The 16,215-nt window shown below is 47.9% G+C and overlaps 1 protein-coding gene across 3 annotated transcripts in view; it reads left to right on the forward strand.

Moving 5' to 3' along the window:
• The window catches only part of HK2 (hexokinase 2), a 61,246-nt gene that overhangs the window by 32,756 nt on the left and 12,275 nt on the right, over positions 1-16,215 (forward strand). For 2 of the 3 annotated variants that reach the window (XM_036873252.1, XM_036873253.1), the window contains exons 3-10: positions 2,660-2,808; positions 7,377-7,496; positions 8,104-8,199; positions 8,992-9,091; positions 9,417-9,600; positions 12,021-12,176; positions 13,843-14,076; positions 15,226-15,530. In XM_036873252.1, coding sequence (XP_036729147.1) covers positions 2,660-2,808; positions 7,377-7,496; positions 8,104-8,199; positions 8,992-9,091; positions 9,417-9,600; positions 12,021-12,176; positions 13,843-14,076; positions 15,226-15,530 — 1,344 coding nt within the window. The remainder of the gene's footprint in view (positions 1-2,659; positions 2,809-7,376; positions 7,497-8,103; positions 8,200-8,991; positions 9,092-9,416; positions 9,601-12,020; positions 12,177-13,842; positions 14,077-15,225; positions 15,531-16,215) is intronic. The other variant, XM_036873254.1, reaches the window with a different exon arrangement.

The raw sequence follows: 16,215 nt of genomic DNA on the forward strand, positions 1-16,215 counted from the left end.
CTCCAGGAGTCATGATGCTGGGCCTGCCTCAGAGATATTAGACCCTGGAAGGAATAAAGTCTTGGCTATGGTAGCTGTGATCATGTGTGTTTGTGGAGGGAGCATCAGGGAGGAGGGATGCAGAGGAATGTCTGATCTGGTGGAGTCTGAAAAGAATGACATTTCTTCCTGGGGACGGAATTCTCAGCAGCACTGTATTATTTGTGGTTTCCCTTCAGTCCATCAGCAAATACTGCAAAACCACCATTCTTGATGGAGCTGTCCTCTCCAGTGAATCCAGCTGGGCTGGCCTTGAATCATGACCAACCAGGGGCAGCCTCGGCAGCCTCAATCCCCCACGGTTGCCGACTCAGCAGATTCATGTGTCCTGGGGCAGAGTGCTGATGTAGGCAGTTCATCTTTGATTTTCCTTTTCATCCCCCATGACAACCACACATAGTTTTCCCTGCAAACTGGCTGACGTCCCACTACCAGGGGAGGCTCGGAACTGAAGTGCCTGGAAAAGTCATCCATGGCCACAAGAGGCGCAGTCTCCCAAGATGGGGTTGAGGTTACCCAAGCTATCTAGTGACTGTAGCTAGAGGGCTGGGGGGACCTCCAGATGCCAGGGAAGGGATGGAAAATTAGTACCCCTGAGGAGGAATGCTAAAGTCACTGGAGAAGATTTCAATGGCTTTCCTTGGACAGGTTTCTTCAGTCTCCCCTCTGAATGTTGCTTTTACTTTTTTCAGTCTGAGAGACAGTCCTAATACTGGGCCTGGGAGACTTTTAAGTGTGGGTGTCAGGCAGTGTTTGCCGAGAACCTGGATGGAAAGTTTCTAGTACTTATTTAGTGTGTCCTGAGTTCTTGGCACTGTGCTGGGTACTTGAGGCACATTATCTGCTCTGCCCCTCACCTCAACCACATGAGGTATGATGTTCCTGCTCTAGAGATGAGGCAGCTGAGGCTCAGAGGCTCAGGAATTTGCCACGGCCAAAAAGTGGCTGGGGTTCTGATGCAGGTAATGTGGGCTTCAGAGCCAGTCTCTGTATATTGTTACCAGCAAGCCACGGTTGTGTGGGGGCAAGTCCCCACGGAATGTCGGGTGAATGATGCCCACCCCAAGTTGCCCCTCTGGACGGTAGGGGCTGTGTGGGTAAGTGCCCTCAGGGAGCCGGGCAGATGTAGCTTTTCTCAGGGCCAAACAGTTATTGCTGCTGAGAAGAAGTGGGTCAGAATAAATCCTTGTTTCATTTAGTCAGAGCACTTCCCTGACCCTCTGATCCATTCTCCCTTACTTCAGTGGCAAGTCTCCCATCAGGAAAGGGGCCGAGTGTTGACAAACATGCCAACAAGTGAATCCCCCCGGAAATAATCATGTACCCTTCAAGAAGGTGTGCGGCAGGACATTGGAAGACTGATGGAGCAGGACTGGTTGAGGAGGCTGCTGAGGGGACAAGCCCGCCTTGTTCCCCCGTCCTTGCCTGCCCCGCTGGGCCCCGGCCCTGGCTCTGGCCTCCGAGCCTCTTCAGCACTTCCATTCTGTGCTGTACAATGGCACGTGTCCCTGTAGCCGGTATTATCGTCTGGAATCTGGATGTTTCCTGTTCTGCACTGCTTATTTCCTGGAGAGACTGGACTGTGCTTTCCTGGTGACACCTGAAGATCCTGACCCACTTGTGTCTGTGGAGTCTCCCTCTCCTCCCTCTGCCCCAGCCTTGTGGCTTGTCTGAGTGGCCTGACTCTTGTCTTATATACTCTTAACTCAGCACCTGGGATCTTTTATTGGTGGGGGCACCTGCTTGACTTATTTGCTAGGCCTCTTAATTTATAGCCAGCTGGATCCCATTCCACTCCATCATGTGACCCTCATCCTGCCGAGAGATGTTGCTGTCACTGTATACAAACATTAAAGAGTACATTTTGTTCAGGGATCACAATTTGGCAAAAGGCCCAGGGGGCCACAAGCTTGTAGCAGCGTGCTGGGTGTCCTGGGGCCATGAAGAACAACACTGAGGCCTGGGGGACTTCCCTGATGGCGCAGTGGTTAAGAATCCGCCTGCCAATGCAGGGGCCACGGGTTTGAGCTCTGGTCCAGGGAGATCCCACATGCCACGGAGCAGCTAAGCCCGTGCACCACGACTACTGAGCCTTCACTCTAGAGCCCGTGCTCCGCAACAAGGGAAGCCACCGCAATGAGAAGCCCACACACTGCAACGAAGAGTAGCCCCAGCTCGATGCAACTAGAGAAAGCCTGTGCGCAGCAACAAAGACCCAACACAGCCAGAAATGAATGAATTAATTAAAAAAAACAAAAAAAAACCCCCAAAAACCTGAGGCCTGCTCTCCTGATGCAGGGCTTGCTGGGCCCTGTGAGCTTGATGGGGACTTGGCTGAAAGCCCTTGGGAAATAGCTCTTGTGAGGGGGTGGGCACCCTATCACTGGATGTGAAACTGTCTGATTCTTTATGTGAATTCTGAAAGTAATATAGAAGTGTTTAGCATTAAGAAAAAGAATCAGACAATACATAAAGGTGTGTAGAAAAAAGACCCGCTGGCCACCTCATCACCCAGAGATGACCAGTGTTTATGGCAGGATTCTTGGGTTTTAAGTTTTGGTCTCTGTGAAACAGTTACACCTTGTCTTTCCCAAACTAATAGTGGTCCTTCTCTCTGCAGAACATGGAGAATTCCTGGCTCTGGACCTTGGAGGGACCAACTTCCGTGTGCTTTGGGTGAAAGTAACAGACAATGGACTCCAGAAGGTTGAGATGGAGAACCAGATCTACGCTATTCCCGAGGACATCATGCGAGGCAGTGGCACCCAGGTATGACCCATCTCTTGGGGTGGCCACTGGGGCTCTGGGCCCCACAGGAGCAGATACTGCTCCTTCTCTGTGGTCTGGAGGGAGGAGACCTTGACTGAAGCTCAGATTCCCTGTCCTCTCTTTGCTGGGTGATCCCCCTCCATGCCTGGAGGCTAGGTGGGGGGCCTCTATCAGGAGAGGTGCACATGGCCAGAGGGCAGGGAGTGTGTGCACAAGGCCCCAGGGTCTGGATGGGCTTTAGTGGGAGGGATTTTGATTTTTCCATCTCATTTGAGGTGTGCTTGCATGCACTGGTTATTGAGGAAAGCCTACTGCCAGGAGGCTGGGCCAATATACCTGGACACCTATGGTTAGTGGTGTCATTGAATAGCAAGTCAGTAGAATACACGGTTGTGGTTTGACACTGCCACCTGCCACGGTGGTCATTCTGTAGCCCTCTGACTCACAGTTGTTAGCATAGCGTTGCATGAAATGGGACCTGCCTCTTTGCCTTTTTGGTTATTTGCTCTCTCTTTTTTTTGCCTTCTGAAACAGGAGAGGTTTTACACACAGGAATGGGAGCCTGTTGAGAAAACACTAAAATCCAGCTTCTGGGTGTCTGTTCTACCTGGCACTGCAGTGGGCTCCGTGTGCTTCCACACTGGCCCCAAATCATGCTTAGTCATCCCCATATCTCTGTGACCTCTAGAGTCACATTTTGTACTCGGCACATACAATAAAAAGAGTGGATGGAGAAGAAATGTGAAATCCAAGTAAGAGTCGTCTCAGTAATAGCTAGAAGAGAATGAGCAAGGATGGAGTTGCTGTCATGATAGTGTCCAAACATGTGTTGAGCATCTACTGGACACTGGGCCACTGATCCTTGCTGGGAATCAAAGTCCTGGTCCTCCCCCTCCAGGACTTCAAGTCCAACTGGACCACCAAACACACATATCAGCCCACAGAAAGTAATACATGTTGTGTTGAAGTGGATGAGCAACCATCAGGAGGAAGAGCTGACAGGAGTCAGGCTGAGTGAAAGCGCTTTGTATAGATTTCCTAATTTTATCCTCACACTAGCCCTAAGGCTGGGTGCTCCTACTATCTCCATTTTCTAGATGTGGAATTGGGCTTTGAAAGATTGAGTGACTTGGCCTTAGATTACAGGGGTGTGAGGGGCCAGAGGCAAGACACAAAGTCAGATCCATATGACAGGAGTCTGTGTTTGTCCAACTCTAGGAGGCTCCACTTTTTAGGCCACATTATGTAGTCCATGGGTGCTTCCTGGAACTAGGCAACATGGTGGTCCAGGGTCCCTACTACCCTCAGGGTAAACCTATTTTCCTTGTTTTAATGCTGGGGTTGGACACGGGAGGCTGAGTCTCTGGGACAGTGGGATTTGAGCTGCATTGAGGTTGTCACGTGGCTCCAATATACAGAAACAAAATGTGTTAGTCCAAAAGAATCTATGAGACCCATCTGGAAGAAACTATGAATCTACTGTGATATTAAGAATCCTTCAAATAAATGGAAAAAAATGGTATATAAAAATGAAACAAAGAAAACTAGAAAATATAGGTGCTTATTCCATCCTAAGAAAGGGAAAGAATGCTATTGTCCTAAAAGCAGCAGAAAACACTTGGTAAAAAGATTGGAAGGAAATTCATTGTTGCTATTTTAATGGTGGAATTACTGATGCTTTTTTCCCTATCTTTTCCTTTTTCTTTCTTTCTTTTTTATAATATTAAGTATCAGTCTTTTAATTAACTATAGGGAAACAAATGGATTTAAAAAATAAAATTTAGTTAAAACCAAGACCAAATCACCAAGCTCAAAACTTGCAAAAGTTTTTGAAGATCTGTGAACCTGGGCAGTGTGGGTCCCTGGACAGAGTCTGTCTTCTGCCACATGAACTTTCACACGAGAGCAGTGAATTACAAATGGTAATAGCAGCCACTTTAGGTTTTTTAAGGTGTTTCCTGTGGGAAGGGGAGTGAACAGATTCTCAGACCAATAAGGAAGAGGAAACTTTTCAACCTTCATAAAATGATGCCCTTTGAGCCTTTTTATGGCAGGAAGGTGTTAGCTGTTTCTCCCAGTATCTTATCCTTAGGTCATCAGCTAACAGAAAAGGATATAGTCTTCCTTTTAAGGAAGCAGATGGTCTCCTTTTACCCTCTTTTGAAGAGCTGTAGGTTCTTCTAACTCAGAACTGTCCAATAGAACTGTTCACGGTGGTGGAACCATTTGATATCTGCCCTGTCTAGTGAGGCAGCCACTAGCTACGTGTAGTATTGAGCACCTGAAATATGGCTAGTGTGACTGAGGAAGGGACTTTTAAATTTTTTATAATTCTAATTAATTGAAATAGCCACAGATGGCTAGTAGCTACTGTATTGGGCAACACATTATTTAATGCCTCTTCACTGTCTCTCTCTTTTTTTTTTTTCTGCCTTCCCCTGTTGGTAGTGCAGTTGGAAAGAAAGCAGTGATCAGGGCTGGATGAGGGGAAACCATTTTACTTTTTCCAACCCCTCCCCCCATCTCTGATGATTGGCCTTATCTCTTTGCACAGCTTCTGCAACTTCCTTTTTTTGGATTAAAAACTACTGTACTAAAGATCATTTTGACTAGAGTACCAGGAAGAAGGTGCTGGGAATTTGTTTAACCCTATTGTAAACTTTGTCTCTGATCAACTTCCCAACAGAACAGAACTTGCTGAGTATCTATCTAGAAACCCTATTTCCACATTAAAATACTTGATCTCTGCTCAAGGGAGTTGGCACTTTGCATTGGGGATCCTCTTAGTGAGAGAGCCCTGTCATTGCCCAGCGTTTGCTCTTGAGAATGTTTTGGTTTGGAAATTGAGAGTTTCAGCATCAGCTGAGGTTAATTTCGCACATGATCAGACAGAGAGACAGGATCGATGTGGGAAGTTCAGTTAGAGCTGGCCCCCATCTAGGAGGGGCTTGTCTTGTCTTCCTTGCCTCTCACTGAGCATACCCCAGACGTCTGGGGAGCCAGTGCATCTCTCAACCTACCCTGCCACCCCAAGCCTCTCAGTTCCTTTATAAATGCAAATACTTCTGTGGTTTAGTGCAGTGGTTCTCAAACCATTGCTTCAGGATCACCTGGAGGCTCTACCACACCTGTTTCAGCAGGTTTAGGTTTGGGCCCTAGAATTTGCATTTGTAACATGATGGTGATGCTGCTGTGGACCACACTTTGGGGACCCCAGGATTAGTGGAATCTTCCTTGCTTCTGCCTGGAGAAGGAAAGGAATGTTGTCCACTTTCACCTCCCTTGGCTTTTAGATTTTGCCATCTGGTCAACCTGGCCCTTGGAATCTGCTCAGTCTCTTTTTTTTTTTTTAACATCTTTATTGGAGTATAATTGCTTTACAATGGTGTGTTAGTTTCTGCTTTAAAACAAAGTGAATCAGGTATACATATACATATATCCCCATATCTCCTCCCTCTTACGTCTCCCTCCCACCCTCCCTATCCCACCCCTCTAGGTGGACACAAATCACCGAGCTGATCTCCCTGTGCTATGTGGCTGCTTCCCACTAGCTATCTATTTTACATTTGGTAGTATATATAAGTCCATGTCACTCTCTCACTTTGTCCCAGCTTACCCTTCCCCCTCCCCGTGTCCTCAAGTCCATTCTCTATGTCTGCTCCTCAGTCTTTTTGACCTTTGCTTACTTTTTGCACCAGAATGTTCCTGGCCTCAGTCTCTAAGTGTCTGGAATGGTCACCAATTTCTCTTTGGGGATGCTGAGTGGGCAAAAAGGAAGCCATGGGGCTGTGGGCTTTGGGGCAGATTGAAAGTCTGGATGATTTCTTAGGCTTAGGATTTTTCTTAGGGGCCTTGGGTCCTGCTTAGAATAGTCACGGTTGTGAGGCTGCTCACCCATAAAACCCTATTTATTCTTCAGTGTTCTTTGTGGACTCACTTGAGTGTTCCATACTGAAGTTAGAATACAAAACTAACTTCTTGGAATTGCTCCCAGAAAATTGGTTTTCTAGAGTGGAGGAAAAATATAAAAGTTACTTATTTTCGTTAAGTTCATTTATAGAATGCCAACAGAGAATGTCCCATCCCCTCCCCCAGTCACAAGAGACAGGGATGCTAAAATACTTCTTGGCAGTGAGATGGGCTGCCCTTTCTGGTAAGACAATCAGCTGTGCATCCATGTCAAGGGAGGTTCTGACAGAGCCACCAAAGGATATTCTGTTGTCAGGGCTTGCTATGACTTTCTGATTAGCTTTGGCTATGGTTTCCCCTGCCTAATGCAGTTATTTTGACAGTGGGTTGGATAAATGGTTTAAGTGGAAGACAGTATTTAATAATCACTAACTAGTGTTAAGTCCTTATATGTATTGACTCATTTAATTTTTTTGGTAACTCATGAGCAGGTGCAGTTATCACCCCCATTTTATAGATGAACAAATTAAAACTTCAGAGGGGATACATATCTTGCATGCATTCATCTAAACTAGTTCCTTTCTGAGCCCAAAGTCCATGCTCTTAATCTCTATGCTATTCTGCCTCCCTGCTCATCTTCCTGTGTTGTGTGCCCTTAGCTGTTTGACCACATTGCTGAATGCCTGGCCAACTTCATGGATAAGCTACAAATCAAAGACAAGAAGCTCCCTTTGGGTTTTACCTTCTCATTCCCGTGTCTCCAAACAAAACTAGATGAGGTAAGATGAGTTCTTCAGACACTTTTGTTGCTTCATTCTTTGGACTGGGAGGACTGGGAAGAACTCTGAGCCACCTGCTACCTTTACAATGGAGGTTGTAAAGGAGGTTGCTCTGATGGATCGAGTGGACAGTGTTTGAATATTGGGAGTTCTGTCCTTCTGGAAGAGCGTGTGTAGGTATGTGTGAGAGCGATGGTAAAGAGGTATCGGAGAAGAGGGGGTCTTTATCACTGTCAAATGGCAGTTTGCAGGACCATATACATTGCACATTATCCTTATCCCTCTTAGGGAAACAGGAGTGAGAAATTAGTCCGGGACTCCTTTGTTCTAAAGTGTTATGATAGACATCATTGAAAGTTAATGACGTTAGGATACAAGTGTCTTATTTTGGTATTTCTACAACCTGCTTTTCCACTTCTTGGGGGCAGTAAATCATTCATTTAGTCTCCTTTCTTGGTCATTGACAGAGTTTCTCCTTCCTAGACTAGTCAGGAAGAAATATACAAATTCAGTCATGACTTTAGTTTAGCCCCATGGAAGAGGTCTCCTAATGATGAGGAGTGTGGTTGAGTTTTGTGGGAGTCAATATTCCTTGGTCCTTTTCCAGAGTTTCCTGGTCTCATGGACCAAGGGGTTCAAGTCCAGTGGTGTGGAAGGGAAAGATGTGGTTACTCTGATCCGGAAAGCCATCCAGAGGAGAGGGGTGAGTAGGGCAGCAGAGATGGGGAGGCAGGAGCTTGGGGTCTGGAGGCTCTTTACATTCTTTTGGGTCCACTCTGAAGTCTTTCCCTGTCTGTCCTCAAATCAGCATGAGAATCTTTTGTGGTTCTTAATGAGAAGTTTTCTTTTCTTCTTCTCTGCTATGTTACCCAATAATCTTTATTTTTTTCCAGTTTTATTGAGATACAACTCTGTATAAGTTTAAGGTGTGCTGCATAATGACCTACCTATATTGAGAGATAGTTAGCATGCCAGTGATCTTATATATGATCAAATGCCTTTGGGGTCTTCATATTAGCATGATGGGCAACTAATCTTAGTCTTGGTGCGAGAAAAAGCCTTTAGTTCTTAATCTGAAGAAGACTCGAATATCATTTTCAAATGAGAAAGTTGGGATGATATTGATATTAGGGTGGAACAAGGTAGAGAAAGGACATGATAAAGGTCTTGTCACAGAAGGACAAGACCTTCTGGGAGGGAGGGAGAGATAGAGAAAGAAAAGAAAAAAGAATGAGAAGAAAATGATGACAAGACGGGCTCTTCTCAGTGTAGTGATGGCTGTGAACTAGACCGCAGGGCTGCTGTCAGTGAAGTCCTCCAAGATGAGGACCAGCAGGGTGGGAAGTGAGATGCTGCTGTTAGAGTGGATCTGGACCCAGTTTCCAGCTCTAGCCTTGCACTTGAGCTGTGAGTCTTACTGCTCTTTCTCTTCATCTTCACATCTGTAACCTTTCTGTGACAGTGAAAGTCAGAAGCCCCCCTTTTATCCCTGCAGGACTTTGATATTGACATTGTGGCAGTGGTGAATGACACGGTTGGGACCATGATGACCTGTGGTTATGATGACCAGAACTGCGAGATTGGTCTCATTGTGGGTGCGTGAGCACTGGGTGTGAGGAGCAGTGCTGGCCAATGGATTGCGGGGGGTGGGCTGCAAAGAGAGGAGGGGTCCATGGCCTGGATGTCTCTTTGTATTGAATACTTCATATTGAAAGATAATGGTGCGGTCACTTTGGAGGGCTGAGCCAGGACTTGTGGAGTTGTGGATGGTAGTGGGTTGGACCATGTTGGGATGTTGGGAGTCTGCACCGAGGAATCCCAGCCACCCTGGGTGGTCTCAGGACGGAGGTTTAAGAGGGAGGTGGGGTTTGGGGGGAGGATGGTGCGGGTGGGTGCTGAGCAGTTCCTTATTTTGTCCAGGCACGGGCAGCAATGCTTGCTACATGGAAGAGATGCGCCACATCGACATGGTGGAGGGTGACGAGGGCCGTATGTGTATCAACATGGAGTGGGGAGCCTTTGGGGATGACGGCGTGCTTGACGACATCCGCACGGAGTTTGACCAGGAGATCGACATGGGCTCTCTGAACCCCGGGAAGCAACTGTGAGCAGCCACCCTGTGTGCGGTGGGCGCAAGGGGTGGGCTCCAGAGCTGAGGTGGGGGCTGGCCAGGGCCGGGGGGTGGTTCTCATTTTTACTTTCCAACCTTATAGCCCCCAAAAGTTGCCAAGACACCCACTGCTTTATGGGAATGTTGTGCTTACTAATACATTGTGACTATCAGTTGCTGAGATGGCTCTAAAAAAGATAGAGCAGGCAGACAAAACAGATTATGGGTAATGATTTGACTGGGTCTCTCAGAGCAGTCATTTTAGAAGGTTGTATTCTTCATATTCTAAGTGTGCGGCCCTGCTCTTTCTTTCCATCTTCAGTTTGTAAGCTGTCCATAGAAACAGTTTGTGCACCACATAAGAAGTCATGTTGAGATGGCAAAGATTAGGGATCTGAAAGCTCCTTTCGTAGTTCCCAGCTCTGTCACTGCCCAGGGGATGAGGCTGTGAGAGTTGGCTCCTAATTACTGGCTGAGGTTCTGACTCAGACTCCTGCAGCATTGCCTATTATGAGCTAGGCTGGGTCACAGCAGTCCCAGGGCTTCCCGCTCCAGCCGTAGCCAGACCCAAGGCCTGTAGAAAAGTTGGTTAAGGAGCCCATTTGGCCACCTCCCCTGGACCTGTGGTCCAGCCAGGATCCTGGAGTGGCCTGGAGGAGGGGCTCTAGCATTTTGGACCCCTGAAGTCTCTCCAACCTGGTCAGACTTGGTTTTTAGTTACTTTTGATTCTTACAAAACATTATTTCACTCTCACAAACATTTGCCCAATGTCCTTATTAAAGATCTTGAAACAGGGATTGCTGCAAGCTCTGAAGGCAGTTACAAAACGTTTTGAGCAATCAGGCCCTCTCTGGTCTTTTTTTCGAGGCTTGCGGGATCTTAGTTCCCCAACCAGGGACTGAAAGGGGCCCTCAGCAGTGAAAGCGTGGAGTCCTAACAACTGGACCACCAGGGAATTCCCAGGCCCACTCTGGTCTTACTGGTGTTGTGACTGTTGTAGGAAATCTTCTAGTACCAATCCCTGCTTGGAGAGGAAAATCCAACCCTATAAACCAGCTTTATAACAGAGAGTACTTTTCTTCACAGGGGGAGTCCTTGCTTCCTCAAAGCACAGTTTATTTAAGTCACAAGCTTCTCTCACATGTTGAAACACGCGTCCATTTCATAGACTGTCTGTGTCTGCCACGGCTGGTGAGAAATTCATGGACTGAAAAAACTGCTCAAAAAGAAAAAAAGTGCTGGGAGGACACGTACCAACGTGTCAGCTGTCCCTGAAGTTATTATTGGGCTTGAGGAGGAGCTTTTTTTCACTCTTTATATGTTTCTAAATAAATATTTTCCAAACATTGACTGAAACAAAGTGTTTTTAAAAACTGAAATAAAAACTTTTACCACTCACACTTCAGAGCCCCACTGGCCCCCTCCCCTATCTGTCATAGAACCAGCTATTTTGGAGAAGGTGCAGAAGCAGACCTGTGAGTTCCTCACTGTTGAAGCTGGGCTACCTCTCAGGCAGCGTGCCTGTGCTGGTGCTTAAACATTTTAAACATACCTTCTGCTCAGGCAGTTTTGCCAGCTCTCCACTTAGCTCCGGTTCTGCCATACCTGGCTTTGGGTCTTGAGCAAGTCACTTCCCGAGGGCCCGGCTTCCTCTCTTTAGTTTGCACCAGGTGATATCGGAATCCCATCCACACCCCTGCTCTGGGCCTTCTCTGAAGGCCTTCGTAGATTAGTGCCCCAAGGCCCTGTGTGCCTCCTCTCTCTAGGACCTAGATCCTTTCTAAGATACCAAGAAAGGACCTTTTTTGCTAGAAAGAATTGTAAGGGCTTGGTTCCTCCTGTCACATATCTAAGCCAGAAAGACGATCTTGTAAAGAAAACAGTGTCACCTAGTGTTGAAAAAATAAAGTACCCAACTGCCCTCTCAGCTATCCTGTCACCTTTCTCCTCAGAAACTTCCAACATGTCTCACTCCCAGATTCCCAAGACCACCTGACATTTGGTACTCCTTCTCATCTGTCCCAACCTGTCCTTCTACTCTTGCCTCATCATCCTCCCACCCCAGGTTGTTTTCACAGTATTCTCAGGAATCCACAAATGGCCTGCAAGGGGAGGGACAGTGTGAGGTGATGAGTTGCTGGCCCTGTGCCCCAAATTTAATCAGATTGACCTTTGTTTTTTCCTCTTGTAAATAAATATTGAGGTTCTACATAAGATTTCATTTTAAAAGAGCATTTATTTGCTAGAGAAGGAAATACCATCACTTCTCTACACCTCTCACTCCTAGTCAGTGCCACACAAGTTAGTGCTTTGTTCTGCATCAACCCCACGTGTGTGCATGTTGCTTCCACAAGGAAGTTGTGAGTTCATTGGCAGCAGAGACTTAATTTTTTTGGTGTGTATCTCCCTGCAGATTTGAGAAGATGATCAGTGGAATGTACATGGGGGAGCTGGTGAGGCTTATCCTAGTGAAGATGGCCAAGGAGGAGCTGCTGTTTGGGGGGAAGCTCAGCCCTGAACTCCTCGCCACAGGCCACTTTGAGACCAAAGATGTTTCAGATATTGAAGGGTAAGCTTCGGGTCCTTCTCTGTTCACTGGGACCCCAGAAGGGTGGACAGGTGGCTGGGGAATGAGGAAGACGCACGGGCCCTTGACCCTTCAAATGTGGATGGCAGGAGGGTCTCACCCAGTGTGAGGCCTGGGCCTCACATGGCAGTCCTGTGGCTTGATGTCACTGGCCAGATAGTCTCCACTCTTGTCTGTTTTGAACGTGCTGACTACCAAAGTGACTCATGGTGCTGGGGACAGCTGGCCCCCATGCAGGGACTCACGTTTTTGCACTTGTGTTCCTGCCTGGCCCAGAGACCTAAGCTTAATGCTGGAGGCTCCCTGTGGGTCCTTTAATGACTCACTTGCATCTACTTCCTTTCCCTTCTCCTGAAGCTCTGACATTTCATTCCCCATTGGTGATTTTCAAAAAGGGCTCTGTCCTGACCCCTGCTTCATAACAGAAAAATAGGTCCTTGGATGGCCCTGAGATTGACCCATTTATTTCCAAAAGGTAGGGCTGAGGCCTACCTACATCTTCACAGAGTGGCAGGAGTGGGAGTGAGGATGGCCTGATTTTTGTTTTTCAGTTAACAGTATCCAAAGGGTTGGGTCTGGTTTCCTGTTCTTGAGACTTCCACTTGTCGCCTGACGAGGCCTTGTCTCAGGGACCAGATGGTGGAGAGGAGGTGATCTTGGTGCTAAAGAGAGCAGTGAGACAGTTCAAATGACTTTGTTTTAAGTGGAATTCTTTTTTTTAAATTTATTTATTTATTTTATTTTTGGCTGTGTTGGGTCTTCGTTTCTGTGCGAGGGCCTTCTCCAGTTGCGGCAAGCGGGGGCCACCCTTCATCGCGGTGCGCGGGCCTCTCACTCACTATCGCGGCCTCTCTTGTTGCGGAGCACAGGCTCCAGACGCGCAGGCTCAGTAATCATGGCTTACAGGCCCAGCCGCTCTGCGGCATGTGGGATCCTCCCAGACCAGGGCTCGAACCCGTGTCCCCTGCATTGGCAGGCAGATTCCCAACCACTGCACCACCAGGGAAGCCCTTAAGTGGAATTCTTGAAGGAACTGTACCTACTTGTTAAAGTTGGAGGGGATGACAGTACTCATATTTGTGTGGCACTTAGTTCCCCTAAGAAGAGGGCTAATCTCATAGCATCAACCCTTTATCACCGTCTTTAGACGCAAGGTAAAGCAGTGCTGACTCCATTGTAAAGTGCAATAGACTCTGACTGCCTTATAGAGAGAAAATAGGATGGGCTCCACAGCTGGATTCCTGTGGTCAGAGGGACACCATTCCCACTAACCTGAGAAAGGCAAACTCACACACACACAACTTGGTGCATAAAGCCCCAAGACCAGGGCCTTGTCCTCCCATAGGATGTGCGTGAGAAAAATTAGTTGTTCTCACTGGGGGAAAAATGGGCACCTGAAGTACTCTGTGTGTGTGTGTGTGTGTGTGTGTGTGTGTGTGTGTGTCTGGGAGAGGAGCTCAGCTTGTGCTTTCCTCTCCTCCTTGTTCACTGCTTCCCCCCCATAGGTGGACAGAGCAGTGAGGTGGGTGTCTGCCCTCCCTGGGACATGGTGTTTGCTGGAGCCAAGGGCTTTCTTTGTCGGCCCACATACCCCTCCCACTGACCACAGTGAGTGAACCCCTGCCCACACGCTGTTTCTGTTTCCCAGGGAGAAGGATGGCATCCAGAAGGCTCGCGAGATCCTGGTGAGGCTGGGCCTGGACCCGACACAGGAGGACTGTGTGGCCACTCACCGGGTCTGCCAGATTGTGTCCACACGGTCAGCCAGCCTGTGTGCGGCTACGCTGGCAGCCGTACTGCGGCGCATCAAGGAGAACAAGGGCGAGGAGCGGCTGCGCTCCACCATCGGGGTGGACGGCTCTGTCTACAAGAAGCATCCCCAGTGAGCCAGCATTCGGGGCCTCTGAGAGGCCTGACTCTACAGGAACCCTGTTTTGCACTGTCGGGTGGTGGAGATGGACCATAGAGTTGAGGTTCTTTGTAGAATAAAAGCTCCCAGTGGGGCAAGCAGGAGCTGGGAGTGTGTTTTCCTTGGCGTGGGTGGAGGCTACTTCTGAAGGCTGCCAACTAGGGCTTTACTCAGAGCTCTCCTGGCTTCTAGGGGCTCTTTTTCTGCACCCTCTTATTTCCAGCTTCTCTGGCTCACCTGGATATTGATTTGATCCTGCCCTGCCCTCCATGTTTTGATCCCTTGGTCATAAGTGCTGAAATACTCAAATTTCAGTTGGGACCTGAAGGATTTCTCTCAGTTGTGCCCACTTACTATCCCATCATTTTCACCTGATATGAGTGCCAGGTCAATGGGCCTTCATTAACTGAAGGTAGATGTGGAAGGTCTCAGCCATTCCATTCCCTAGGCTCCTAGTCCAAAGCTCCAAAAACTTTAAAGTGCACACAAATTACTTGGGGATCTTGTTAAGAGGCAGATTCTGATTCAGAAGGTCTGGGTTCAGCCTGAGATCCTGTATCTCTAACAGCCCCCAGCGATGCTGGTGGCCTACAGGCCACACTTGGAGTAGCGAGGCCCTGGAGACCATGGCTCCAAGCAGCCACCACACAAGAATTTCTTGCTGAACACACCTATTATCTTTAGCTGTTCAGACACCTCTAGGGTTGTTGGCAGAAATGGGCCAAAGAGAGGCCAAAGTCCAGAAGAGCATTTTGACTTTTTCCTTTTTGGGTCTTTCATAGGCAGCATCTAATGAAATGAAGGATGAAACATGAATAGTAGTTGGTGTCAGAATCACCTGAGGCTGATAAGTTGGGCAAAGGAACTGTGGCCTATGGGAAGGGGGTCTTCTGTGAGTGCATGCAGGTGACACTGGCTTCCCAGAAGGCCACCCTTCCTTTTAGCAGGGTGGTCGCAGTTGAATATCTGAGCTTTTATACAGTGACCCTTAACTTGGGAAAGAGTAGGGAGAGGATGTTTAGGGTGTCATTTGGGCTGAGGTGGTGAGCTACTGCCCCAACCATTTGTACCATTGACTCTAACTGTGGACACCCACCTCTTACCCCACGTCTGTGACTGCAGTTTCGCCAAGCGTCTTCACAAGACCGTGCGGCGCCTGGTGCCCGACTGCGACATCCGGTTCCTCCGCTCTGAGGATGGCAGTGGCAAGGGGGCAGCCATGGTGACAGCAGTGGCCTACCGGCTGGTCGATCAACACCGAGCCCGCCAGAAGACCCTGGAGCCTCTGAAGCTGAGCCGTGAGCAGCTGCTGGAGGTCAAGAGGAGGATGAAGGTAGAAATGGAGCGAGGTCTGAGCAAGGAGACTCACACCATTGCCCCCGTCAAGATGCTGCCCACCTATGTGTGTGCCACCCCTGATGGCACAGGTATGCGGCAGGGCTGCCACTCAGCTCACCACAGGGTTCAATCGCTGTGGGAGGACTCCCTTAGCCTTAGCATTGGGTGTTCAGGCCAGATTGTTGACCGTGTTTCTTCAGCTATAGTACTGGGAAATTCTAGTGTTCAGTGGTCTCAACCAAGGCATTCCTCTGCTAAAACTGAATGGTGATAATAGTAAATACTTAATGAATGCTTACTATGTGTCAAATGCTTCTCTAAGCATTCTACACATATCAATTCATTTAATTTTTAACTGTTAACAGAGATTAGTAGTTAATTTTGTTTGTTAACAAGCTATTATGTTTTGCACAAAACCTAGGCACAGAGAAATTAAGAAACCTGCCCAACTTCACACAGCTAGAAAAATGGCAGAGCTGGGATTCAAATCAGGAATTTTGGTTCCGGGGCTAGCTCTTATAAGGCCAGGGGTTGGCAAACTGAGGTCCATGGGCTAAATCTGACCCACTGCCTATTTCTGTAAATAAAGTTTTATGAGTACACAGCCATGCCCATTTGCCTACATGCTGTTTATGGCTGCTTTGTGCTACCATGGCCAAGTTGTATGGTTGCAGCAGGGACTATGGCTCATAAGGCCTAAAATGTTTACTGCCCAGCCCTTTACAGAAAAAGATTGCTGACCCCTGCTCTAGGTCTTGCAATCTAAGAAATGGA

This window comes from Balaenoptera musculus, chromosome 13 (genome assembly GCF_009873245.2).
Source record: "Balaenoptera musculus isolate JJ_BM4_2016_0621 chromosome 13, mBalMus1.pri.v3, whole genome shotgun sequence".
NCBI classification, from domain to species: domain Eukaryota; kingdom Metazoa; phylum Chordata; class Mammalia; order Artiodactyla; family Balaenopteridae; genus Balaenoptera; species Balaenoptera musculus.